The sequence below is a fragment of the Salvia splendens genome, chromosome 12, assembly GCF_004379255.2.
Source record: "Salvia splendens isolate huo1 chromosome 12, SspV2, whole genome shotgun sequence".
In the NCBI taxonomy this organism is placed as follows: Eukaryota; Viridiplantae; Streptophyta; class Magnoliopsida; order Lamiales; family Lamiaceae; genus Salvia; species Salvia splendens.
Window position 1 is genome coordinate 3,384,173 of NC_056043.1, and position 27,059 is coordinate 3,411,231.

A 27,059-nucleotide genomic window follows, 5' to 3' on the forward strand; every position below is an offset into this window, starting at 1 on the left:
TACATGATTTATATAGTTTGATGCTTGCAAAAGTGTGTTTTATGGTGTAGGAAGAGGAGTAAATGGTGAAACAAAGAAGGAAGCTTGGAGGGTGAAAAGCTGTGCAGAAAGCTCTCAAAAGTGGCCACCCGACCGGGTTAATTTCATGCCCAAAAATACAACCCGGCCGGGTGATTTTCGCGAGGCATGGAAAGTCCAGGAGGGGGTCGATTTTATGTCACCCGGCCGGGTTATTTTTCAGCCCAAAAATACAACCCGGCCGGGTAGTTTTTTTTTTAACTGCAATATTGCAGTTTTGGGAAGAGATAGATGTGACGTGAGGGGGCATTTATTGAGGCACAAAAAAAGAAATTGAGAAAGGTGGTGGACGGCTGGGGAAAAAGGCTGTAGAAGGAAAAGAAAAGGGCTGGGGGCATTAAAAAGACGTGGCAGTTGACAAAGTAATTTTAATGGGAGTATTTTAATGCCCAAATATTGGGTATTGGAGGGGTGACGTTTTTTTTGGGCAGAGGAGAGAGACAGCGGGTGACAGAAAGGAGAGGAAGAGAGGAGGAAGGTCGGTCTACTCTCCGACGATCCAACTCCAAATCCCAACTCCACTCATCAAGAGCTTGAATCCTACGGTTTTAATTGCAAATTCACCATGTGTTTAGGCTAAGCTCTCATTGTTGCTCCAAGTTGTAATCTAGGCTTGTACGGATGTTTTTACACCATCAATATCATATGTTTGTGTCCTACAATGTGCTTAATTTTATTCACTATGTTTTTGGCTAATGATGTAGTGATGTTAATTCCTTTGCTATCGTCTCTTTAACATAGCTTAGGATTGATCGTTTGTTGGTTTGCTATCGATTTAGAACTGTTCAGGGGATAAATTGATAGTGGATTAGGTAAGTGATTATAGTAGACGACGTTCGTTCCCGCGCATCTGCAGGAATTAAATGTCGTTGAAAGTTGGTTCATGGAACAAGTGTTCAGCTGACTGTGAACTATACGTCGTAGACATGTTCAGTGCACGCGATTAGGTTGATTAGTTAATCCCAAATATGTGCTTTTAATATAGGTGTAGAACAATACAAGCCTCGTGAGCAACTTGGAGTGACATCTTTTTCCTTTTTGAAAAGTCTTCCTTAGTTTGTAAATTTAGTTTTTTTTTAGTCTTGTCAATTCTTGTTAAATAACCTACGCCTCCCTGTGGTTCGACACTCGAAGTACTACAGTCGACTCTGTACTCTTGCAGATAGATTGTAATATTAGAGCTATTTTATTAAACTTGTGTGTTAATAATCCATTAATATAAAAGCTCGAAAATTACACATCAATAGGCCTTGATAGGGTCGCCTATCAGAGGTATATCAGGTGTTTGGTTGCCATGATACTACTATCTCTAAGCCTGAAAATTTGCTAAAGCCCGCCTAAGCCCGGTAGACTATCCACAAATGTGTGAATACACTATACCACACAAAAGCAGTGATAGTGTACTGTTCCCCTATGATAGTCAATATTGCCCTCTCTCTCTCCCACTTTTACTCTCTCTCTCTCTCCTGCAACTCTTCTCTCACCCCCAATTTTACTCACTTTTCTATATCTTCTGCAAATCTTCAAAGCTCATTCTATTGAATGATTTTGGTGATGCTTTTATTGTATTTTTGGAGTTGGGCTTCTCAGAGCTTGCAATTGAGATCACCGTCGAGAAGTACGTTCGAAGGCTTAACGTCGGCGTGGACGATGTGAGGGGCGCAGGTATCGTGGAGGTGGGCGATGGCGGAGGCGAGCTGGAACGCGACGGCGGCGCGTTGATTCCACGTGAGTGGAGGAGTGTGGGAGGCGTGATGGAGCTTGTGGTGCAAGGTGCCGTTGGGGACGAACTCCATTATCAGGGCGCCTTGATTTTCCGCGTAGCCGAGGAGCTTCACGATGTTTGGGTGGCGGATGTGGAGCAGTATTTGGAGCTCCTGGTTGAAGGCGGCGTACACGCGCTGGTTGCTGCCGCTGCTGCGGTAGAGCTTGACGGCGGCGGCGGAGTTGATTTTTTTACTATTAATCATTATGCAACTAATTAGAGGCATATAATTATTTTTAGAATTTTATTATCATTTTTAATAATTAAAAACTCGTAACTATTAGAGTTGATAATTTACTATTAATCATTATGCAACTAATTAGAGACATATAATTATTTTTAGAATTTTATTATCATTTTTAATAATTAAAAACTCGTAACTATTAGAGTTGATAAATTCAAAAATTAGAATGTTATTTCTTCAAAATCAATCTTTTTTTTCAAATTTTCAATGGAAAATTTAATTTGTTCATCTTTTCTTGGGACATTTTAATTATGATTTGTTGATTATCGTTAATAATTTTGTTGATAGCATCATCATTAACACCAATTTACTTAACTTAATCATAAAATAGAGATACACATTTACATACAAATATATTTAGTAACAAGGACATTTCTGTCATTTTACATCTTATTTATAAAACACAATCTTGTCAATCAAACAATATCATAAAAATACTATCAGACACTATCTCATTTTCGGCCCGAAAATGCTATCTTAAGATAACTATCTTGCTATTTTCTATCATGGCAATCAAACGAAGCCTAATAATATACATGTAACAAATTTATCTTGTTTGGACAAATTTATTAGTATTACGTATATACTTGTAACAAAGTTATCTAGTTTGGACAAATTTATTCGTGTATTACGTATATACATGTAACAAATTTATCTAGTTTGGACAACAAAATTATCATCGCTACTAATAATATTAGGCCTTCTTTAAAGTAACGAATTTGGCTCTTAATATATTTGCTCTAATACTTTTATTAATTTTATACTACTAAAATAAATCATATTTTGGTTAGTTGAATAGAAATTCTCATAAGAAGCTTAATTTAAGATTTTAGTGCATAAAATAATTAAAAAAAGATGATTTGGGCCAATTCTTGGACCACTTTTCCATTTTTTCTTACATACTTTTCCACCAAGCCCACATATTGTTTAAAAAAGATGAATGAAATGGAAGGCTTAGTTCAGAAATGCAGAGAATGAAGACTAAGCTAATGTTGTCACCATTCACACTCTCCTCACTCCTCCGTCGCGAAAAAGACCCAAAGCTAGCTCTTCAACTCTTCCTCAACCCTAACCCGCATCACTCAAATGCCAAACCATTTCGTCACTCTCTCCTCTCCTACGATCTCATCATCTCCAAACTCGGCAGAGCCAAAATGTTCTCCGAAATGGAAAATGTCATGGAAAACTTGAAGAAAGACACCCGAATTAGTCAGGAAGAAATAATTTTCTGCAACATTATGACGTTCTACGGCCGATCGCGCTTGCCCAGTAAGGCCCTCCACCTGTTCGACGAAATTCCCTCATATCGATGCCGAAGGACTGTGAAATCAGTGAACACGTTGCTGAACGGGCTCCTTGTATGTCACGAATTCGATAAGATGATGGAGGTTTATGACCGGATTGAGGATTACGGGAGCCCTGATGCTTGTACGTACAACATTCTGATAAATGCATTTTGTGTGATGGTTGATTTGGTGAGCGCGCGGAAGGTGTTTGATGAAATGCTGAGGAGAGGGGTTGAGCCTAATGTGGTGACATTTGGGACTTTGATTAACGGGCTTTCCGCGAATTCGGAGCTGGATGCGGCTTTCAGTTTGAAGAGAAGGATGGAGAGGGATTTCAAAATCAGACCTAATGCACATATCTATATAGCTTTGATGAAGGGGCTTTGTAGGGTATTTCGATTGGATGAGGCCATTAGGTTGAAGGGTGAGATGTTGAGAAAGAAGGTGGAATTGGTTCCTGCGGTTTATTCTACATTGATCAGTGCGTCTTTCAAGGCTAATCGAAAGGGGGAGGTTTCTGGATTGTTGGAGGAGATGAGGGGAAACGGGTGTAAGCCCGATACAGCAACTTATAACGCAATGATACATGGATATTGAGAATGAGTTTGGGTTGGCTTTTGGGGCTTTAAGTGAGATTGAGAAAGACGGCTGTGAAAACGGACATAATTCTCCAAGACTCCAACTAATCATGTTCAATAGAAAACAAGAAAAGTTGTCTTGTCACCTAGTTAATTTTGTTATGTTTAATTATTTGGCAGCTGAAACATCCAATTTGTATATATAATATAGTACTACTATTCTGCAAGCTGCTTTTTTGCTACTCTCTTGTTTCTTTGATTCCTTCTTTATCCCCTTTTCTTCACATCTTGCGTTGACCAAACAATCAAAGCTTGTAATTGTTGCAATGGCAGAGGCAGTGGCGTCGATTGCTCTGGAAACCATCCGCGATTTGCTATTGGAAGAGGGAAAGTTTTTAGCTGGTGTGGCTGATCAAGTCAAGGAGCTCGAGTGGCAACTTAACGAGATGAAGTGTTTCCTCGAAGACGCTGATAAAAGACGACATGAAAGCAGAACAATCTCCAATTGGATCTCAGAGATCAGAGACCTCGTCTATACATCCGAATCCGCCATTGAAAGACACGCAGCTTATCAAGTTTCTTCAAGGAGAAGAGGCCTCACACAGTTCGTCCGCAAATATTCCTGCATTCTGACAGATTGCAACTCACTCCACCAGTTAGGCTCCGAGATTTCACAAATTACATCAAGTCTGGAGAGGAAGCAAGGATATGCAAGAAAATGACATAAAAAGAAGCATAATCATCAATCCAAATGGAGAGGGGGAAAGCTCGGCTGGAAACAACATGTCAAGGAAGACTTTCCCTAATTCTGAGATGGGAGATTGCTTCCTAGGCATGGAGGATGAGGTGGATCAGCTTGTTCATCATATAGGGAAAGACACAGAGGATAGGATTATTTCAGTATGGGGAATGGGAGGGTCAGGCAAGACTGCCATTGTCAAGAAGCTCTACAACGAGACGACCTCCTCTGATCTCTCAGCGTGGGTTTGCATTACTCAACAATGCGAGAGTCGATCAGTTTGGGAGGATGTTCTGAGGCAATTAGAGAATCAGAAGAAGAAGAAGAATATTTCAAGTGTGAACGGCGAGCCACGAATAAAGGGGGAGGTTTCAAGTCTGAGTAACTCAGAGTTGATTGAGAGTCTATGTGAGTTACAAAGAGAGAAGCGATGTCTCATAGTTTTGGATGATCTTTGGGAACTTTCTCATTGGGATGAGTTGAAGCATCCATTCATTGTCCAAGATTTGCAGAGTAAAATCTTGGTGACTACACAGAAACAAAAGGTCGCAGAGATTGAATTGGCAGTGGAACATGGGCTCTTACGTATGGATGCTGCTTTGGAACTACTTAAAAACAAAGCATTTCAGCATGGAAATACTCCAGGTCAGTTTTATACTTTTATTCTATTCAGATCCATATCTAAAATTATACTTGTAGACTTGAGCTGTGTATAGGCATCCATCCATTTTATCACTTCGCTTACAAAGCTTATAAAATAAGTATACTGTTTCAAGATAATAAAAAACAGTGGTAGGGGGTGTTTGTCTAAGCGTATTTTGGATTGCTCATAATCTCCAATAGAGTATGGAGTACTATAAGATAACGAATCAGTAGTTTTGAAATTGTCAATTTCATAGTCAATTTCACTATTCAATTGATCATCATTTATTATTAATTCCATATGCAGACTTTGCATTGGAAGAAAGATTTGAGAAAATTGGGAAAGAAAGGTGCAAAAATGTGGTTATTTGCCGTTGGCAATTTCTTTACTCGGCGGGGTATTGAGAAAGAAAAACTTGATGGTGGAGTGGGAGTTAGTAAATGAGGATATCAAAGAAGTTATGTATAGAGACGGAAAGCAGATTGATGGAGTGCTAGATTTAAGCTATGAAAGTCTACCCTATTATTTGAAGCCTTGCTTTCTCTATATGGGTATATTTAACGAGGACGAAACCATACTTGCTTTAGATCTATATAAGATGTGGATAGCACAAGGCATGATTTCATATGAGAATATTGGAGACAAGGAGGAAAGTTTAATGCACAAGGAGGAAAATTCAGTTTGCTTATGATGTCGCAAATCGAAATAGAAAATATTAAGCATGCAAACTTCATGACGTAGTACGAGAACTATGTTTGAAAATGGGGAAAAGGGAGGATTTTGGCGTGCGGAGTATGGAGTATCAAGGTGGGAAGCTTAGTACCTTACTAAAGGAAGCTTCCTCACATATGAAAATACAACATTTGGCTATCCATTTCATAAGTGAAGTCGAACACGAGCGTACAGTCGCTTGCTGCGAAGATAGTAGCAAACATACGAGGTCTCTTCGATGATCTAATCTCATAGGATCGAATGTTGTTGAGTTTCCCAAACAAAGTATAGTTGATTTTCAGAAATTTAAATTGCTGAGAGATATTGTTATCGTGAGATTCAAATTTGCAGGAGGAAAGTTACCGAGAGGAATCACTAATCTTGTTCACCTTCGATGTTTGCGTTTAGAAGCATGTGAAATGGATAAGCTACCGTCATCCATGAGGAAATTGGTGTACATGGATACCCTTGATTTAACAAATTCAATGAATGTTGAAGTTCCAAATGTTTTTAAGGAGATGTTGAGATTAAAACACTTGACTTTACCTGTCTTTGGAAATGAAAAAGTTGGAAATTATCGAGTAAGATTGGATGAAGGATTAGATGGATTGGAGACTCTACTACTTGTTGATAGTAGATATCATGAAATTAAATGTATGGACAAAATGAAGAATCTCTGACATTTTGTAGCAAGAATACACGATGAAGTAAGCTTGTCAGTTATAATGAATGCCATTACAAACTGGAACAAGATAGTGGATTGCCAAGTTTCTATAGAAGCCAGTTGCGATTTAACAAGTGAGAAAACTCTGGAGAAAGCTTTCACGTGTCCCAATCTTCATGCATTGGTGACTAGGTCCAAGTTAGGGAAGGCGCTACCAGAGTGCTGGAGTGACTTGGTTAGTTCGAAACTTAGGTTTTTGGATCTGTTTGAATCCAAGATTGAGGATGATCCAATGGGTACACTAGGAAAGCTTCCTTGCTTGATAAGATTGCGACTATATTGGGAATCATTTGTTGGGGAGAAGGTGACGTGTACAGTAAACAGTTTTCTTCACCTCAAGAGGCTAACTTTAAGAGGTTTACCAATGTTGAGGGAGTGGAGAGTGGAGGCAGGAGCCATGCCCCTTCTCTCTCTATTAAGGACCGCAGAGTGTTCTTCTTAGGAGATGGTCCCAGAGGGATTGAGTAGCATTTCTACCCTTCAGACACTTGTAATTGAAGGAATGCCAGAATTGAGTGAAAGGGTATCACCATCTGGACAGGATTTCCACAAAGTTCGCCATGTCCCTTCAATTCTTATTGAGGACCAGTCTTCCCCCAGGTATCTTATTTCTCACATTTTCATTCTTCAGTTTTGGCATGTTATCTTTATTTGCAAATTATCATACAAAAACAAGTGAGAAGTAAAGATTGATTTTTGTATGATCATATTTTAGGGGTCCCCATTGCTTTTATCTCATGTTCTTTACAATGGAAAGTTTGAAAAAATTGGGGGGAAAATAATACTGTTGCATTGATAATCGTCGTTGGTCCTATAACTCCACTTATCGATGACTTTCTTTTCTTATGATAAAGCTTCATTGGTACCACAATCAAAGTAGGTTCCTAAGACCGCTATCTAGCCTTCTTTCATGACTTTTGAAGCTTGCTTTGACAGGTCCGGATTCAGCTCCAAAACGACTTCCTCTCTTTGTAGTTTTCCCCTCCAAGTTTTTGAAGACTCGCCCTCGAGTCGTTGTAGAGTTCGGGTTCGAATTCCATAGAATATTTTATATAATATAGATGGGATTGTCTATAATGATAGACAAATGAAAAACTTTCTCAAGATCTTTATTCATCCACTTGAAAATTTTAAAATAGCTTGCTTGAGTTTGAAAATTAACTCATTGAATCATTGAAGAGTAAACGATTGAATTGGATTCGATTGGAGGGCACCAACAAAATTGAGTGCTAACTCCCATTTGTTATTGAATTAACTGATCGACATACTATCGGACATTTATTTTGAATTCGATAATTTTCACAAAAAAATTTCGACATATTTTTTTATTTATTATATTAGCTAAACCCTTGGAAAGCTGGATAAAGCAATTCAATTCTTTCACTAGTCTCACCAATCCCTGCTCCGGAAAGAATCGACGTCCCCGGCAAACTGACCTCTGGTCTACGCTCCTTGTTGTTGTTAGTCGCCTCACGACCCTAAGCTCGCCTCACGACCCTAAGCTCGCCTCATTTACTTCAGCAGGTTCGGGCACACTCCGTTTATACGTGAAAAACACCCGATCCATTCCGACCTCGATCGAGTAGTGGAATCGATCTCCTACTCTTGAGTAGAAAGAAAAACGCTTATTAAAAGACTTCCTGCATACACTGTAGAACCCAATTCAAGCAAGCAATCAATCGAACAAGAAATAGAGTAAGATAAGAGCTGTTGCTACAATAAGAAGTGAAATATATATATATATATATATATATATATATAGTTTTCCGTGCTTGTCTAGTAAGCCTGAGCCTTAATATTAATAAAAAGAGTCCCACACCACGCTTTAAAGGGGAAGTGACCCCAGTGAATGAATAGAAAGAAGCGAAAACGTTACCAATCCCGAACTTGAATATGCGAATATCACATAATAATGTCATTATGTATCAATGTGATGAAAGGGAATGAGCTTCTCTAGAAAAGTTTCCGTTATGTGCGGGGATAATTATCTTTCCTAATTTCCTATAGAACTTGGAAAAAGAGAGTGAAAATATATGTATTTAATCATATTCCATCATAAGAAGACACCCTAAATTGCAATGATATAGGTAGTAAACCACATAATAAGTTAATGTGGAAAATTAAAAGTAGTGTTTACTCTTCTTATCATGTTAAGTTGGGGATAATATTGAAACTGCGGCCTGTATTTTGCCCTCCAATATTTTGACAAAGTTTAATTTTGTAGAGTTCTGCTTGTATAAGTGTTTGTTATTTGATGAAGGTGGTTTCAGAGGAACAAAGGAAGAAGGCGACTCCACTTGTGACTCCTCTGATTCACACTTCAGAGTACTTTCTGGCTGAGGTATTTAAAATCCTGAACTTCGTAATATTAAAGAATTATTCTACTAGACCAGCTATAAGGAAAAATAAGTACATGGTATTTCATAGGAGGTCAATAATGTCAGAGCAATATTTGGCATGTGTTGTGAAGACCCCACAACAATGCAGTTTATCTATTCTTCTTTTTCTGTTTCTAATTTGAGTCGAGAAGACAATTATTTACTAGTCAATTTCATTCTGTACTAAACAGAGATCTTCTATCTCCTTACCTAACCTCAGTGGCAGACATTTGCTACGATTGTTGAAGGCAATTCATGCTTTTGAGGCTGAAACAGATGAGGAACCGAGCCTAGCAGTGGGAAATTTTGGTGTTTTCCGGAAGGTCTTGTTTTTTTCTTAACTCTTTCTCATTACGTTACATCATGTGACCGACGGTGGGTACATCTTCTGTCCACTATCGTAATGGTGAAGTTGTTTGATATACAGATGGGATGGAAGATGGAAGATGGGAAGATGGAAGATGGGAAGAAGAAAAGCTTAAGCCTCAATTACAGAGTTAGCAGTCGTTTCCTAGAAGCGAAGCGACTGGTATTTTCTTATACCACTAGTACAAATAAAAGATAAAAAGAATGCTTTATTATTTATTTCACTTAATTTTCCTATTTAATAAGTTATTTCAATTGAATGAAAATGATGGTATAAATTCTTGACTTATTCTTATTTCCACACACGGTTATTCTCTTCTTTGTTCTTCAATCACACGTTCCTTATCTATATTAGTACTAGTATCTTTTATTCCTGCTTTCTTCACATTTGATCGTCGACCAAACAATCAAAGCTCATAATCTTTGCAATGGCAGAGGCAGTGGTGTCGATTGCATTAGAAACCATCCGTGATTTGCTATCGGAAGAGGGAAGGTTTTTATCTGGTGTGGGCTATCAAGTGAAAGAGCTCGAGAGGCAGCTCATAGAGATGAAGTGTTTCCTCCAAGACGCTGATAAAAGACGACATGAAAGCAGAACAATCTCCAATTGGATCTCGGAGATCAGAGATCTGGTCTACAGATCCGAATCCGCCATTGAAAGACACGCAGCTTATCAAGTTTATTCAAGGAGAAGAGGCCTCAAACAGTTCGTCCGCAAATATTCCTGCATTTTGACAGATTGCTTCTCACTCCACCAATTAGCCTCCGAGATTTCACAAATTACATCGAATCTGGAGAGGATAAGCAAGGATATGCAAAAAAACGGCATAAAAAGAAGCATAATCATCAATCCAAATGGAGAGGGGGAAACCTCGGGTGGAAACAACATGTCAAGGAAGACTTTCCCCAATTTTGAGATGGGAGATTGCTTCGTAGGCATGGAGGATGAGCTGAAGCAGCTTGTTCAATTCCTAGGGCAAGAAACAGAGGATCGGATTATATCAGTGTGGGGAATGGGAGGGTCAGGCAAGACCGCCATTGCAAAGAAGCTCTACAACGAGACGACCGACTTTGATCTGTCGGCGTGGGTTTGCATTACTCAGCAATGTGAGAGTCGATCAGTTTTGGAGGATGTTCTGAGGCAGCTAGAGAAGAAGAGGAGTGTTTCAAGTCTGAACGACGAGCCACGAGTAAGGGAGGAGGTTCCGAATCTGAGCAACTCAGAGTTGATAGAGAGACTGTGTGAGATACAAAGAGAGAAGCGATGTCTCATAGTTTTTGATGATGTTTGGGAACTTTCTCATTGGGAGGAGTTGAAGCATCCATTCATTGTCCAAAATCTGCGGAGCAAAATATTGGTGACAACACGGAAACAAAAAGTTGCAGAGATTGGATTGGCAGTGGAGCATGGCCTCTTACATATGGATGCTGCTTTGGAACTACTCAAAATCAAAGCATTTCGGCGTGGAAATATTCCAGGTTAGCTTTATGTCCCTCCATCTTCTAAAAATACAGACTTTTCTAATGTGAAATTGAAATAAAAGAACAGAAAAAGAAAAAAGTATCTAATGTCATCATGCTAATGGATAGAGAGACTTAAATCATTAGTAGTGTAGTGTAATGTAAGGCAAAAAAACATCGAAAATTAAAGTGGACTAATTTTGGTGGATGAACTAAAATGCCAAAAATGAACTACTCCCTCATCCCATGTTACTGTGGCAATTTTTTTTCATTACGAGATTTAAGAAAGTTGCATTTTGTGAGTTAAAATGAGATAAAATAAAGTAGAAAAAAGTTAAGTACGAATGAGAAAAGAGAAAAGTAGGAGAGAGAATATAATAATTGACATTATATTTTTTTACCAAAAAGAAAAATAAATCAGGTAACTTGAAATAATTCAAAATAGAACATAACTCAAATCATTTAGGATGGCAGGAGTATTTTGCAGTAGAAGGAACCACATACTACATTTCCCTTTTTTTTAAATGGATAAATAACTTTAAATTTAAAGGTAAAGCGGACAAATAGATCTTATATTTATAAGAGAATCAATTTTCAATACAACCTCTCTTCTCTGTATTCTCTCTTGTATTTCCTCTCTTTGCTATTTTAATCTAAATAATTGTGTTAACTCTTTTTTCGCAAGAAATGTAATTGTATTAGTTAATTAGCATTAAAAAAAATACTACAAAGAGGATTATGATTATTATGAGTTCATTAGATATATTAAGAATTAACCTAATTAAATAGCCACATGATGCCTTTGTATAAGCCCAATCTTATGTTTCAATAATATAAGTCGCACGAGTACAACTTTACTAAAAAAACCATGTTTCTATTAAGATCCTTTCGTCCACGAAATAATGTTCATATTTGCCATTTTGATCCGTACGAAATAATGTCTATATTTGCTTTTTGTCTTTTATAGTAAGTAGATCCTACTTTCCACTAACTCATTATCATCACATTCTATTATAAAACCAGTGTATAAAAGTCGGATTCGTATCCTATTAATTTTTTCCACTCACTTTTCTTCATATTTTTGAAAACCCCGTACCATGTTAAAATGAAACTTTAAATCGTGAATGGACGAAATAGTATATTTACAAGTCCTGGTTTTACAGAGTGAGTTTTGGAATATGGTTTCAATAATAAATTAGCTAGTAGTATATTTAATAGTCGCATTTTTGCGTATTTATTTTGTGAGTTTTGGGATATGGTTCCACAGAAGAAAATGTTACCTCCTCAATCTGCCATTATGAGTCTCATTTAAGTTCAACACGAGTTTTAAGAAATATAAAATAAAGTGAGTGAAAAAAGGTAGAAGAATGTAAGATCCATTTTTATATATTAGTTTTATAATAAAATGTGATTGAAATGAGTTAGCCCACGCGCTATGCGCGACACATGATATTTTTATTCTACTATTAATTAGACATTGTGAATAAATTAAATAAAATAAAAAATAACATCATTACATAAACTCAAATGGGAAATACCAGCAACCCGGTAAAGTTCGTGATATTACACGCCAATTTTTTAGTTCGTGGGAAAAACCGAAATTTGGCAAAAGTTCATTACTTTTAAGGCAAGCAGTTTACCCTTATTATTACTTCAATATGCAGACTTTGCATTGGAAGAAGAATTTGAAAAAATTGGGAAAGAAATGGTGCAGAAATGTGGGTATTTGCCATTGGCAATTTGTTTACTCGGTGGGGTTTTGAGAGAGAAAAAATCGATTTTTGAGTGGGAATCAGTAAATGAGCATATCAAAGCAGCCATATATGGAGATGAAAAGCAGATCGATGGAGTGCTTAATTTAAGCTATGAAAGTCTACCCTATTATTTGAAGCCTTGCTTTCTCTTTATGGGTGTTTTTAACGAGGATGAAAACATAGTTGCTCTGAATCTATGTAAGATGTGGATAGCACAAGGCATGATTTCATATGAGAATATTGGAGACAAGGAGGACACTTTAATGGACATCGCTGATCTGTACTTAAGTGAGTTAGCCTCCAGGTCCATTGTTCAAGTTGAAATTAATCTTGATTATGGTGTCGGAAATAAAAAACATGGTACATGCAAACTTCATGATGTAGTAAGAGAACTATGTTTGAAATTGGGAAAAAGAGAGGATTTTGGTGTGCTGAGTTTGGAGTATAAAGGTGGGAAACTTAGTACCTTACTACGGGAAGCTTCCTCACATATTAAGATACACCATTTGGCAATCGATTTCAGAAGTGAAGTCGAGCACGAGCCTACAGTCGCTTGTGGAGAAGATACCAGCGAGCATATCAGGTCTGTTCGGTTATCCAATTGCATAGAGTCGAACGTTGTTGAGTTCCCCTCACAAAGTATACCTGATTTTCAGAAATTCAAATTGCTTAGAGAACTAGTTATCGTGAGATTCAAATTTGCAGGAGGGAAGTTACCGAAAGGAATCACTAAACTAGTTCACCTTAGACGTTTGCGTTTACTACAATGTGAACTTGATAAGCTACCCTCATCCATGAGGAATTTGGTATATATGGATACCCTTGATTTGAGGTTTTCAAAGAATGTTGAAGTTCCAAATGTTTTTAAGGAGATGTTGAGATTAAAACACTTGATTCTTCCTATCTGTGGAGATGAAAACATTAGAAATTATCGACTAAGATTGGATGAGGGAGTATATGAGTTGGAGACTCTAGTATGCTTTGATAGTAGATATCATGAATTCATACGTATGGACAGAATGAATAATCTCCGAAGTTTTATGGCAAGAATACACGATAATGAAAGCTTGTCAGCTATCATGAATGGCATTAAGAACTGGAAAACGATAAGCGATTCTAGTGTTTGGATTGAAGGAAGTTGCGACTTAACAAGTGAGCGAATGCTGGAGAAGGCTTTGACATGTCCCAATCTTTATGAGTTGGGGATTAGGACTAAGTTAGGGAAGGCGCTAACAAAGTGCGGAAATGATTTGCTGAGCTCGAAAATTAGGTGTTTGGATCTGTATGGATGCGAGATTGAGGATGATCCAATGTGGATACTGGGAAAGCTTCCTTGCTTGGTACAATTGGGATTACATCGGAAATCATTTGTTGGGAAGGAGATGAGGTGTCCAGCAAACAGTTTTCTTCGCCTGAAGAAGCTAACATTAAAAGGTTTGCCAGAGTTGAGGGAGTGGAGAGTGGAGACAGGAGCCATGCCCCTTCTCTCCCAATTAAAGATCAAAGAGTGTTCTTGTTTGGAGATGATTCCAGAGGGATTGAGTGGCATTTCTACCCTTCGGACTCTCGTAATTAAACAAATGCCAGAATTGGGATTAAGGGTATCACCATCAGGACAGGATTTCCACAAAGTCCGCCATGTCTCTTCAATTATCATCAAGGACTAGTCTTCACCCAGGTATCTCTCATTTCTTTAGTTTTGATGGTTGGTTTATATGCCATGAAACTCTTTGCCAAAATTAAGTCATAAACTCTAATCCTGTCATTATATTTTTATTTCATTCATTAGAATTCATAAACATTGTACCTTTCTCTAACGGTATATTCCTTGGTAAGGTTTTAATCACTTTCAACTCTTTGGTAAGATTGTATCGCCTTTTATTTTATTTTTCTTTTGTTGCAGGTTTAATTTCTTCCCCTTCTTGCTTCTGTCTCGTCGTTGCATTTCTCGAGTGTTCCTCTTTGTACTCCTCTCTCTGGCAGGGAAATCCTTCCTAGTTACGATGTGTTTGTGCATAAGTAATTGTTTGGAATCGTGGTAATTTGAAGTTGTGTAGTGTTGGTTAATAAGATATTTTATTTGAAATGATGTTGTGTTTGAATTGAAATTGATGGTTTGTAATAACTCAAATGTTGAAATTGAAGAATTCAGTATGTGTTTGCATTGAATTTGGCTTGTATTGAATTGCTCGATTAATCATTGTTTAAAGTCGATCCATTAGGATCATTGAACACTTATACAAGGAAATATTATTTTATACTTTTATAAGAGATTTGATTGAATCTATATCCATAAGGATATTATTTTTTGGATTTTCTTTTCATTGTTTCAACACCTCTTGGTCAAAATATTCGTCAATCGGCCATTTTTTCGAGCAAGCGTCAATTCCGCCTTGTCTTCTATAAAGTTTCTTCAACTTGATTAGTTTGATCATATTGAATCTAGTTTTCAGTTACATACTAATTGCGACCTTCTGAAAAATACATCTGACATTTGGAGAAAAATAAATCTTATGTGACAATTTCTATCGCCACAACACTTCAGTTTAAGCCAATCTCCACACATCTAAATTGGATTTTGCGTTTGCACTTGAGTAAGGAATCGCTTGCTATTTCTTTGCTCTATCAAGTGACTATATTCCTCCGATAATGCTGAAATAATTGGTTGTGTTCATTGAACTGTCAACTAAATTCACAAGTTGAGAATACGGTTGTAAATTACTAAATATTCTCATCATATACTACTCTCTCCGTCGCCTAAGATGACACATTTCTTAATTGACACGAGATTTTAGGAGTTGTTGGTTAATGTGTTTAATTGGAGAAAAAAATGTGATTGTAAGTATTAAATGGTGAGAGAAAGAGAGTTGAATATTATTGGGAAGAGAAAAAAGTGGTTAAGTGTATTAATTGGAGCGAGAGTTTCTAAAAATAGTAACGTGTCATGAAAAAAAATATCAGCATGCTAATTATTCCAGTCATGCTAATTAACATGGGATGGATTGTCTACTACCCCTATGTCAAGATTCTTTAATATCAATGTCAACATAGGTATAATAAAAAAAAATTGTTTGCACATTTATTATGTACAGTTAATTATTTTCTATTTTCTAGTATAAAATATCTCAAAATTTTAAATTCTAAAGAAAGCACAATTCATTAATGGCTTTAGGTGTATATATATCTTGCCAAATACTTTGAAAGAATTTTTAAGGTCTTACACAATTTGTAACTTGCTTTAAAAACTTAATAACACCTTCAAAAAAAACCATAGGTGTTTTATATCTATATAGGATGTGGATAGCACAAGGCATGATTTCATATGAGAATATTGGAGACAAGGAGGACACTTTAATGGACATCGCTGAGCTGTACTTAAGTGAGTTAGCCTCCAGATCCATTGTTCAAGCTGAAATTAATCTTGGTTATGATGTCGGAATTACAAAATATGGTACATGCAAACTTCATGATGTAGTAAGAGAACTATGTTTGAAATTGGGAAAAAAGGAGCATTTTGGTGTGCAGAGTTTGGAGTATAAAGGTGGGAAACGTAGTACCTTACAACAGGAAGCTTCGCCGCATATGAAGATACAACATCTGGCAATATATTTCAAGAATGAAGTCGAGTATGAGCATATAGTTGCTTGTGGAGAAGATACTTGGGAGCATATAAGGTCTGTACGATTATTCAATCTCATAGGATCGAATGTTGTTGAGTTCCCCCCACAAAGTATAGTTGATTTTCAGAAATTCAATTCAAATTTGCAGGAGGGAAGTTACCGAGAGGAATCACTAAACTTGTTCACCTTAGAAGTTTGCGTTTAGAAGATTGTGAACTTGATAAGCTACCCTCATCCATGAGGAATTTGGTATATATGGATACCCTTGATTTGAGGTTTTCAAAGAATGTTGAAGTTCCAAATGTTTTTAAGGAGATGTTGCGATTAAAACATTTGATTCTTCCCTTCTACAGAAATGAAAACATTAGAAATTATCGACTAATTGGATGAGGGAGTATATGAGTTGGAGAGACTAGCATTCTTTGATAGTAGATGCCATGAACTTAATTGTATGGACAGAATGAAGAATCTCCGACATTTCATAGCAAGAATACACGATAATGAAAGCTTGTCAGCTATCATGAATGGAATTATGAACTGGAACAAGATACAGAATTATCATCAAGGACTAGTCTTCACCCAGGTATCTCATTTCTCACATTTTTCTATATTCAATTTTGGCAAAATTAAATCATAAGCTCTAATCGTGTCGTTATGTATTTAATTTCATTCATTAGTATTCATAACTAAAGAACTCATTGCTGATTTACAGGTTGAATAACTGATCATCACCGCCACTTTTGGTACTCAAAGAAAACATTTTTACCTTTCTCTAAAAGGGGCATTCCTTGGTAAGATTTTAATGAATCTCAACTCTTTGTACGATTGTATCGCCTTTTATTTCATTTTTCTTTTGTTGCTGATTAAATTTCTTTGCCTTCTTGCTTCAGTTTCGTCGTTGCATTTCTAGAGTGTTTGTGTATCAGTAATTGTGTGGAATATTGGTAATTTAAAGTTATGTAGTGTGGGCATTACATTTGAAATGATATTATGTTTGAATTGAAATTGATGGTTTGTAACAACTAACAACTCAAATGTTGAAAGAGAAGATTGTGTATTTGTGTTTGCGTTGAATTTGGTTTGTATTGAATTGCTTATTTAAACTTCGTTTAATGCACACTTATACAAGGATAATTTTAACTATATTTAATTTTTCAATATTATTCTATTTTTAATAGCTGCGTTCGGTTTTCACATTCTTCTACCATCCTAGTATTACTCAAGTATTAGCTCGTAACAACTTATACTAGCTGTTATTTAATACAGCAACTTAATTTTCAGAGATTTTTAATATGAACTAATTTTCCGCAATCAAATTTAATCTATCATGAACAATGCAATTTTATTAATTTCTATTTTTACAACATATAAAATTATTACCAACAGGAAATTTGTTAGATAAAAATGTCATCTCAATATAACAATACTGAAAATATGAACAAAATTTTATAATAAGTGCTCTTCACAAAAAACGAGTCTTAGTAAAAGAAGAGAGACATCATTTACGCCGCCGCTGGTTGGGTGTGGCTACGACGTGGGGTCGGCGGGATGGAAGGCTACTCCCGGAGGTAATCTGATTTGATCTGGGATGCTGACTAGATACAATTCTGCTTGTGTGTGTTCTAGTGCTCACGATTTCTATAAAATGATGATGGTCGAGTAGAAGGAAATTGCTGCCTCAAATTCAAATTCTGATTATTTGTAATTCACCCTTCCTTGAGAGTGAGTGAGAGAGAGAGAGAGAGAGAGAGAGAGAGAGAGCTATTTTCTGACTTAGCTTGTTTCTGAGTAGCGAAACTATCCCCTTCTCACCATCTACGATTCAATCTTGCAACCAGTAAGTACTTTTTCATTTTTTTTTTTCCATTTTATGTTGAGGGGTTGTTTTAATTAAAACAACTTGTAATTTATCATTTTAGTAACTGTAATGCTGCTACTTGAATAACGTGCATTTTCCATAATTTCATGTACTACCTGTTATCATTCTGTGTTCTATTGTTCACTGATTAAGAAAATCAAATTTAAAGACTTTATTGGGGAAGATTTTGATGTTTAACTTTCATTTACAATTGGAAAATTTCATACATTTTGTTTGAAGAATTTTGAGAAGAAACATTAAGCCGTTGTGAAAACGGACATAATTTTCAAATATAAAGAAGGAAAAGTATTCGGCGGGTGTTGAAATATTTAACAAAATGGAAAGAAGAACATGTCTACTAGTTGACAATGTAGCCACTGATGACATACTAACAAAATGGAAAAAGAAGAACATGTCTACATGTACTTTGTTCTTAATCTCACGTTAGGCAAAATAATTGGACCATCTTGTTATTAAAAACTGCCAACATAGGTGACACTTAAGCCACTAATGACATGCTAATTAATTTTATTACGTTTAATCATGTGACAATGGTAGCTGGAAATCATGTCACACTCTTAACAGTTTCAACTAACCAATGCTAAATAGGAGTATTAATTCAATCATGTGTGTATGCAAGCTATTTTTAAGCTGCCTTTTCAGTCTCCTCTCTTGTTTCTTTCATTGTTTCTCCCCCTTTTCTTAACATCTGAGTGTTGGCCAAAAAATTAAAGCTTGGAATTGTTGTAATGGCAGAGGCAGTGGTGTCGATTGCTCTACAAACCATCCGTGATTTGCTATCGGAAGAGGGAAGGTTCTTATCTGGTGTAGGCAATCAAGTCAAGGAGCTCGAGAGGCAGCTCAAAGAGATGAAGTGTTTTCTAGAAGACGCTGATAAAAGACGACATGAAAGCAGAACCATCACCAATTGGATCTCACAGATCAGAGATCTCGTCTACAGATCCGAATCTGCCATTGAAAGGCACGCAGCTTATCAAGTTTCTTCAAGGAGAAGAGGCCTCCGGCAGTTCGTCCGCAAATATTCCTGCATTTTGGAAGATTGCAACTCACTCCACCAATTAGGGTCCGAGATTTCAGAAATTACATCAAGTCTGGAGAGGATAAGCAAGGGTATGCAAGAAAACGGCATAAAAAGAAGCATAATCATGAATCCAAATGGAGAGGGGGAAAGCTCGGGTGGAAACAACATGTCAAGGAAGACTTTCCCCTATTTGGAGATGGGAGATTGCTTTGTAGGCATGGAGGATGAGGTGGAGCAGCTTGTTCAACTCCTAAGGCAAGAAACAGAGGATCGAATTATTTCAGTGTGGGGAATGGGAGGCTCAGGCAAGACCGCAATTGCAAAGAAGCTCTACAACGAGACGACCGACTTTGACCTCTCGGCGTGGGTTTGCATTACTCAGCAATGTGAGAGTCGATCAGTTTGGGAGGATGTTCTGAGGCAACTAGAGAATCAGAACAACAAGAAGATATGTGTGTCAACTTCAAATCTGAACAATGACCCAAGAATAAGGAAGGAGGTTCCAAGTCTGAGCAACTCAGAGTTGATAGAGAGACTATGTGAGATACAAAGAGAGAAGCGATGTCTCATAGTTTTGGATGATGTTTGGGAACTTTCTCATTGGGAGGAGTTGAAGCATCCATTCATTGTCCAAAATTTGCAGAGCAAAATATTGGTGACAACACGGAAACAAAACGTGGCAGAGATTGGATTGGCAGTGAAACTTGGGCTCTTACACATGGATGTTGCTTTGGAACTACTTAAAAACAAAGCATTTGACCATGGCAACATTCCAGGTTAGCTATACATTATTATTCTAATCTTGAAAAATTGTTTGTTGTAGAGCTCATATAAATGGTGTTTGGTTAAACTTAGTTTGCAGAGCTCATATGCTCCAATATCTTATACTCCCATTGTTCCTTGTTAATAGACACGCTTCTTTTCAGCACATAGATTAAGAATAGTGAATAAAGTAAGAGATATGAAGAAGAAAAAAATTAAGAGAGAGGGTTACTCGTTGCCAAAAATAGAAATGACTCAGTTATTTTGAAACTTCCCCAAAATAGAAAAAAGGACTCAATTAACATGGAAATGTAATGTATCCAAAGATTCAAAATTATTGAAATGTCGGATAATTGAGTTTATAAGCTAGCGAGAAAATTGCTATTAGAGAGAAAATCATAGTCATAATAGATAGACAATCGCATTTAGTACTAGTATAAAGATGTATTGAGAGAAATGAAATTAAAAGTGTATATTTTGCAAGAATTTGTGGATTGTTTATAAGTTTATCTTGCCAAATAATTTGCAGAATGTATAAGATCTCGTACAACTTATAACTACTTTTAACCAAACTTATAAGCTCGGCAAACACCTTCTTTGTTAATTTCACTACTCAGTTGGTCATCATCTACTACTAATTCAATATGCAGACTTTGCTTTGGAAGAAAGATTTGAGAAAATTGGGAAAGAAATGGTGCAGAAATGTGGGTACTTGCCATTGGCAATTTCTTTACTCGGCGGGGTCTTGAGAAAGAAAAACTCGATGGTGGAGTGGGAATTAGTAAATGAGGATATCAAAGAAGTCATATATAGAGATGAAAAACAGATTGATGGAGTTCTAAATTTAAGCTATGAAAGTCTACCCTATTATTTGAAGCCTTGCTTTCTTTCTATGAGTATATTCAACGAGGACGAAACCATACCTGCTTGGCATCTATATAAGATGTGGATAGCACAGGGCATGATTTCATATGAGAATACTGGAGACAAGAATAAAAATTTAATGGACATCGCTGAGTTGTACTTAAGTGAGCTGGCCTCAAGGTCCATCATTCAAGTTGAAATTCAGTATTGTTATGATGTCACGGATAGAACTAGAAAATACGGTACTTGCAAACTTCATGATGTAGTACGAGAATTATGTTTGAAATTGGGGAAAAGGGAGGATTTTGGTGTGCAGAGTTTGGAGTATCATGCTGGAAAGCTTAGTACCTTACGGGAAGCTTCCTCACATGTGAAAATACAACATTTAACTATCAATTTCAAAAGTGAAGTCGAACACGAGCTTGAAGCTGCTTGTGGAGAAGATACTAGCAAACATATAAGGTATCTTCGAATATCCAATCTCATAAAATCAAATGTTCTTGAGTTTCCCCCGAAAAGTATAGTTGATTTTCAGAAATTTAAATTGCTGAGGGATCTAGTCATCGTGAGATTCAAATTTGCAGGAGGAAAGTTACCAAAAGGGATCACTAATCTTGTCCACCTTAGATGTTTGCGTTTAGACGCATGTGAACTTGATAAGCTACCGTCATCCATGAGGAATTTGGTATACATGGATACCCTTGATCTAAGAAATTCAATTAATGTTGAAGTTCCAAATGTTTTTAAGGAGATGTTGCGATTAAAACACATGGTTTTTCCTGTTTATGGAAATAAAAAAGTTGGAAATTATCATGTAAGATTCGATGAAGGGTTAGATGGGTTGGAGACACTACAATTCGTTGATAGTAGATGTCATGAACTAAAATGTATAGACAGAATGAAGAATCTACGACGATTTGCATCAAGAGTACATGATAAAAAAAGCTTGTCAACTATCTTGAATGCCATTACCAACTGGAACAAGATAGTCGTTTGTGATGTTAATATTGGAGACAGTTGTGACTTAACAGATGAGCAAATGCTGGAGAAGGTTTTGACATGTCCCAATCTTCATAATTTGTGTATTAGTTCTAAGTTAGGGAAGGAGCTAGCAAAGTGCGGGAGCAACTTGATGAGCTCGAAGCTCAGGTTTTTGGATCTGTTTGGATGTGAGATTGAGGATGATCCAATGGGGATACTGGGAAAGCTTCCTTGCTTGATAAGATTGCGATTATATCGAGAATCATTTGTTGGGGAGGAGATGAGGTGTCCAGCAAACAGTTTTCTTCGGCTCAAGAGGCTAGCATTAAGAGGTTTACCAAAGTTGAGGGAGTGGAGAGTGGAGTCAGGAGCCATGCCCCTTCTCTCTCAATTAACAATCGGAGAGTGTTCTTGTCTAGAGATGGTTCCACAGGGATTGAGTCGCATTTCTACCCTTCAGACTCTCGTAATTAAACAAATGCCGAAATTGAGAGAACGGGTATCACCATCAGGACAGGATTTCCACAACGTCCGCCATGTCACTTCAATTATCATCAAGGACTAGTCTTCACCTAGGTATCTCATTTCTCACATTTTTCTTTTTTTCAGTTTTAATGTGTTCTCAGTGGTTGGTTTATAAGCCATGAAACTGTTTGGCAAAATAAAACCATAAGCCCTAATTAATATTGTCATTATGTTTTTATTTTCATTCATTAGAATTCATAACAAGAGAACTCATTGCCGGTTTTACTGGTTGAATAACTGATCATTACTGCCTCTTTTGGTGAATAAAAAAACATTTTGTCTTTCTCTACAGGGTACATTCCTTGTTCTATCGCTTTTTATTTTATTTTTCTTTTGTTGCAGGTTAAATTTCTGTACCTTGGAGCTTCTTCAGTCTTCTTGTTGCATTTCTCATCTTTGTACTTTTTTCTCTTCCTAGAGATCCTTCGTAGTTATGTTTTGTGTGTAATTAATTGTTTGTAATCTTGGTAATTTTGAGAATACGGTGGATTGCAAATCAAGTTAAAAGCTATATATTCTCATACATACTATTCTTGATATTTTCATTCCAGTTGAGATAATCATGCTTTCTGGAAGATGGAACATGGAGTTGAGATAATCATGCTATTGGTGTTTCCTTTCGCATGTGTGTAATTCTTTTCTGAGTTAAGGAACATTGAATTTAGGACATCAGTTTAGTTTTATTAGGTTATTTTTAATATTCCTTCAGTTTAATAATAGTGGAGTTATTTTACCATTTTGTTATGTTCCATAGGAGTTGAGTTATTTTTCTTTTTAGTAAAAACCAATATATTTCTTCTCACTTACCTTACTTTCCCTTACTTTATCTCTCTATCTTTTTCATTTTCTACTTTATTATATTTTTACTTAATTCACGTAACACAATTTTTCTTAAATTGTGTGCTGAATAGAAACGTTTTCACTGAACAAAGGTAGTACCTCCCAATGAAATAAAAGACTATGTATGAGATTTGGATTTGGGTTCAACTGCTTGACTAATTCATGAAGCCATGTCGGCTGTAGTTAATTACTAGTCATATTTTTTTCAATATGATTCTATTTTCAATAGATGCGTTCTAATATTTCATTTTCTTTCAATAATTTGAAGTTGTTTCAACTCTAGCGACTTAATTTTCAGAAAAGTTCAATTTTCTACAATACTCCAACAAATTTAGTCTATTCTGCAAGATTCATGTCATGAACAATCCAATTTTGGTAAATTTTACTTTTTACAACATACTATAAAACTAAACTGTTACCAACGAGAAAAATGAGAAATGAAAGCGTCATCTCATACTAAAAATATAAATATAAATGTAAAAAATCATATAAAAACCCTAAATCTGAAGAGAAAATCACAATAATTAAATAGACTAAAAAAAGTCGTTAGTTACGCTGCTTTAATTGATCTGTGTTTTGAAGAATGATTATGGTTATAATCAAGCTTCGTTAGTAGGTTCGTGGGCTTATTGGGCTTTAAGTTATGGCCCAAACATTGAAGCCAAAAATATGAAGAGAAGTTGATGAAGACGCCGGCGATGTTGGGATGGGGCAGAGAGCCGACGGCGTGGGGTAGGCTGATTTCCCAAGGGAATGACAGAATCACCATCTGGACAGGATTTCCACAAAGTCAATGCAGTTTATATATTCTTCTTTTTCTTTTTTCTAGTTTGAGTCGAGAAGACTGTTATTTACTAGTGAATTGCATTCTATACCAAACACAGATTTTCTATCTCCTTACCTAACCTCAGTGTCTGACGCTTGTTACGATTGTTGAAGGAGATTCATGCTTTTGATGCTGAAACAAATTAGTTTATTGATTGGGTGGGTGCATGATTGAGATTTGGTTCAATATCCCCTGATCTGATCTGATCTGATCTGATCTGATCTGGGATGCTCAGTTGATTCCTTTTTGCTGTAAAAATTACGTGTTCGTCACAACTCTGACGCTCATGTAGGAAATAATAGTTGCCTCAAATTCAAATTCTTAATTTGTAATTGGTGGTTTTAGAGATGACCTTCAAAACTTATCTTGGCAAAATCAAAATTTTGTTCGATTATGAATGTAGATATCATTAACACTGACAAAACTAGGAAATCGAACAAACCCTTAATTTTGTTGAGATGGAAGATGAGAAGAAGAAAAGCTTTGAATTTTTCTTATACCAAGTATCAAATAAAAGATAGCAGTAGAAGAATGTTTAGCTCACTCTGTCTCCTAAAAGTAGAATCGTTGAAATAATACGAATTTTAGTGCATAATTGATAAAGTAAAAGAGATAAAAAAAAAGTGTGAATCTTTGAAACGATACGAATTTTAATGCAAAATTGATAAAGTAAAAGAGATAGAAAGAAAAGTGTGTTGATGAAAAATGGATCTCACCTCATTAGAGAAAGAAATTTTTTTAAATAGAAAGTTTCTATTTTTAGAGGACGGAAAAAAAAGAGATTTCACTTTTGAGTTTTATTTATTTTACTTAATTTTCCAATTTATTAAATTATTTTAAGTGAATGAAAATGGTAGTATCAAAATCTTGACTTAATTTTATTTCCAAATACAGTAATCATATTCTCCATAAATCATATTTTCAATAAGTATATTCCTAGAAATCATAAATCTTAAAAATTATAATTGTAAAATTAATCAATAAAATCGTAGTGAAATTTTAAATTGTAAAATTTATTTAATTATAATATCAGTAAATGTAATAATAATAATAATAATAATAGTAATATTTATTATTATAATCATTTATGATTATAATACTCCATGTAACTATAAATACGGATTTATTATTATATATTATGATGGATAATCGATATTTAAACTATCCATCGTAATAATAAATATAAAAATATGATTATTATTATTAAAAATTTTGTATTATTTTTTTGTAAATAGAAAAATAATAAGTATATTTTTAGTTTGGTGTTTAAATCAAATATAAAATTTAAAATCTTGATATTTTCCTAACACAGAAAAGTAAAGTTATTAGAAATCATATTCCCGAGATTCATTTTTTCAGGAATCATTTTTCTTGCCAACTTTACTTTCCCATCAACCAAACATGAGTATTAATGAAACTATGGATACATTAAATGATATTTAATTCATTTTTTATAACTTATTCATGACCGAATTAAACAAAGATACTTGGACAAACCGATTGATCCAGCAGCGATATTGGCCCTAATATCATGGAATTTTCAAAAAGTTGAGTTTTTCCCACAAAATTTTAATTTGGCAAATAATATCACAAACTTTTCCGAGTTTGTTATTTCCCACCGGCGAAAAGATTCCGGCTATATTAATGGATTGAAGAGTAATTTTGGATGGAGTACTTCAAGAAAAACTATCCTCAAAGATTGAAGAACTTGAAGCTCTCAAAGTTTTTCTTGAGCAATTCGAAAAAAAAAATATGTATCATGATATTATTTCCCGTAATTTTTTCACTGGTGGGAATTCACAAATTCAGGTAAAGTTCGTGATATTATTTACCAAATTAAAAGTTCATGGGAAAAACCCAAATTTTTGAAAGTTCCATGATATTAGGGGTCAATATCTCTATTATTAATAGATTCGAAATTAAGCTAGCGAAATAATTAGAGTCATAATAGAGATAAAATTATAAAGAAATGAAATCAAAAGTAAATATTCGAATACAGAACACACTAGAACTATTTTTGTATTGCTTATAAATTGTTAAAAAATAAATTGAGTTGATAAAATTATTTTTGAAGTGCTCATAAGCTACTGAAGCTTATTTTATTATAGAGTAGTAGTTTGATTATAAGCTTATTTTTTCAAGTACTTTGAAAGAATTTTTAAGGTCTAGAAAACAAAAAAAATATAATAGTAACATTTTCTTAGTCAATTGTACTATTCAATTGATCATCATTTAGGAGTATTATTACTTCAATATATGCAGACTTTGCATTGGAAGAAAGATTTAAAAAAATTGGGAAAGAAATGGTACAAAAATGTGGGTATTTGCCATTGGCAATTTCTTTACTCGGTGGGGAAGTCTTGAGAGAGAAAAAATCGATTGTTGAGTGGGAATCAGTAAATGAGCACATCAAAAAAGCCATATTAACAGAACTCTTAAGAAGGCTTTTACTAGTACAAGTTAATCCATTGTTTAGTAAGATGGATTGAAATTTTAGATATCTCAAAACTCATTATAAAATCTATTATCTGAGCTAATTTTTATTTATGTTCCATTGAAATAGTAGAATTTGAATTTTTGTGGCAACGAGAATAAAAATTCGCTCGGCAGTTGCAAAGTAGTAGTTGTATTTGCTCTTATTTTCATTCTTCATATCATTAATATTTACAAATTCTTATAATTCTTTGATCCTTTTAAATTAGGCACTACTCATCAAACCAAACACATCTTTACTATTTTTGTTTCCTATGTGTCCACAGTTACAAGGTGTTGGTTCATTTGAGGCTTATAAGCTCTTGAAAATTACTTGGCAAAATAAAATCATAAAGTCTAATCCTGTCATTATGTTTTTATTTTCATTTATTTGTATTTATAACAAGATAACTCTTTTGTATTATTGCTAATTTTACAGGTTGAGCATTGATTCTTTGGAGAATAACCGATTATCACTACCACTTTTGGTGCTCAATGAAAACAGTCTAAAGGGTACATTCCTTGCTAAAGTGTTAATAAAG

At 35.5% G+C, this 27,059-nt stretch overlaps 4 protein-coding genes and 1 long non-coding RNA gene across 7 annotated transcripts; 4 read left to right on the top strand and 1 right to left on the bottom strand.

Moving 5' to 3' along the window:
- Positions 1 to 1,664: 1,664 nt before the first annotated feature.
- LOC121757407 (probable receptor-like protein kinase At4g10390) lies at positions 1,665 to 2,048 on the bottom strand. Its single transcript, XM_042152961.1, has one exon. It carries the CDS (start codon positions 2,046 to 2,048, stop codon positions 1,665 to 1,667), a length of 384 nt encoding a protein of 127 aa, XP_042008895.1.
- A 987-nt stretch (positions 2,049 to 3,035) lies between these two features.
- On the top strand, positions 3,036 to 4,123 carry LOC121756838 (putative pentatricopeptide repeat-containing protein At1g53330). Its single transcript, XM_042152243.1, has one exon. The coding sequence runs from the start codon at positions 3,053 to 3,055 to the stop codon at positions 3,968 to 3,970; it is 918 nt and encodes a 305-aa protein (XP_042008177.1). The 5' UTR covers positions 3,036 to 3,052; the 3' UTR covers positions 3,971 to 4,123.
- Positions 4,124 to 5,743: 1,620 nt separating this feature from the next.
- LOC121756837 (probable disease resistance protein RF45) lies at positions 5,744 to 14,998 on the top strand. Of its 3 annotated transcripts, none has more exons than XM_042152240.1 (7): positions 5,744 to 7,368; positions 9,029 to 9,109; positions 9,338 to 9,469; positions 9,574 to 9,675; positions 9,948 to 10,991; positions 12,638 to 14,405; positions 14,631 to 14,998. In XM_042152240.1, exons 5-6 carry the CDS (start codon positions 10,061 to 10,063, stop codon positions 14,392 to 14,394), a joined length of 2,688 nt encoding a protein of 895 aa, XP_042008174.1. In that variant the 5' UTR covers positions 5,744 to 7,368; positions 9,029 to 9,109; positions 9,338 to 9,469; positions 9,574 to 9,675; positions 9,948 to 10,060; the 3' UTR covers positions 14,395 to 14,405; positions 14,631 to 14,998. The 3 variants fall into 3 exon arrangements, with proteins under 3 accessions (XP_042008174.1, XP_042008175.1, XP_042008176.1); XM_042152241.1 differs by having other exon boundaries at positions 9,367 to 9,469; XM_042152242.1 differs by having other exon boundaries at positions 9,373 to 9,469.
- A 1,023-nt stretch (positions 14,999 to 16,021) lies between these two features.
- LOC121757408 (putative disease resistance protein At1g50180) lies at positions 16,022 to 22,046 on the top strand. The gene is made up of 6 exons (XM_042152962.1): positions 16,022 to 16,401; positions 16,807 to 16,930; positions 17,804 to 17,915; positions 18,962 to 20,023; positions 20,660 to 21,704; positions 21,974 to 22,046. The coding sequence occupies exons 1-6, from the start codon at positions 16,022 to 16,024 to the stop codon at positions 22,044 to 22,046; spliced, it is 2,796 nt and encodes a 931-aa protein (XP_042008896.1).
- A 139-nt stretch (positions 22,047 to 22,185) lies between these two features.
- On the top strand, positions 22,186 to 22,902 carry LOC121758390. Its single transcript, XR_006041442.1, has 2 exons — positions 22,186 to 22,430; positions 22,722 to 22,902. It is a non-coding gene; the product is annotated as an uncharacterized LOC121758390 (long non-coding RNA).
- Positions 22,903 to 27,059: the final 4,157 nt, after the last annotated feature.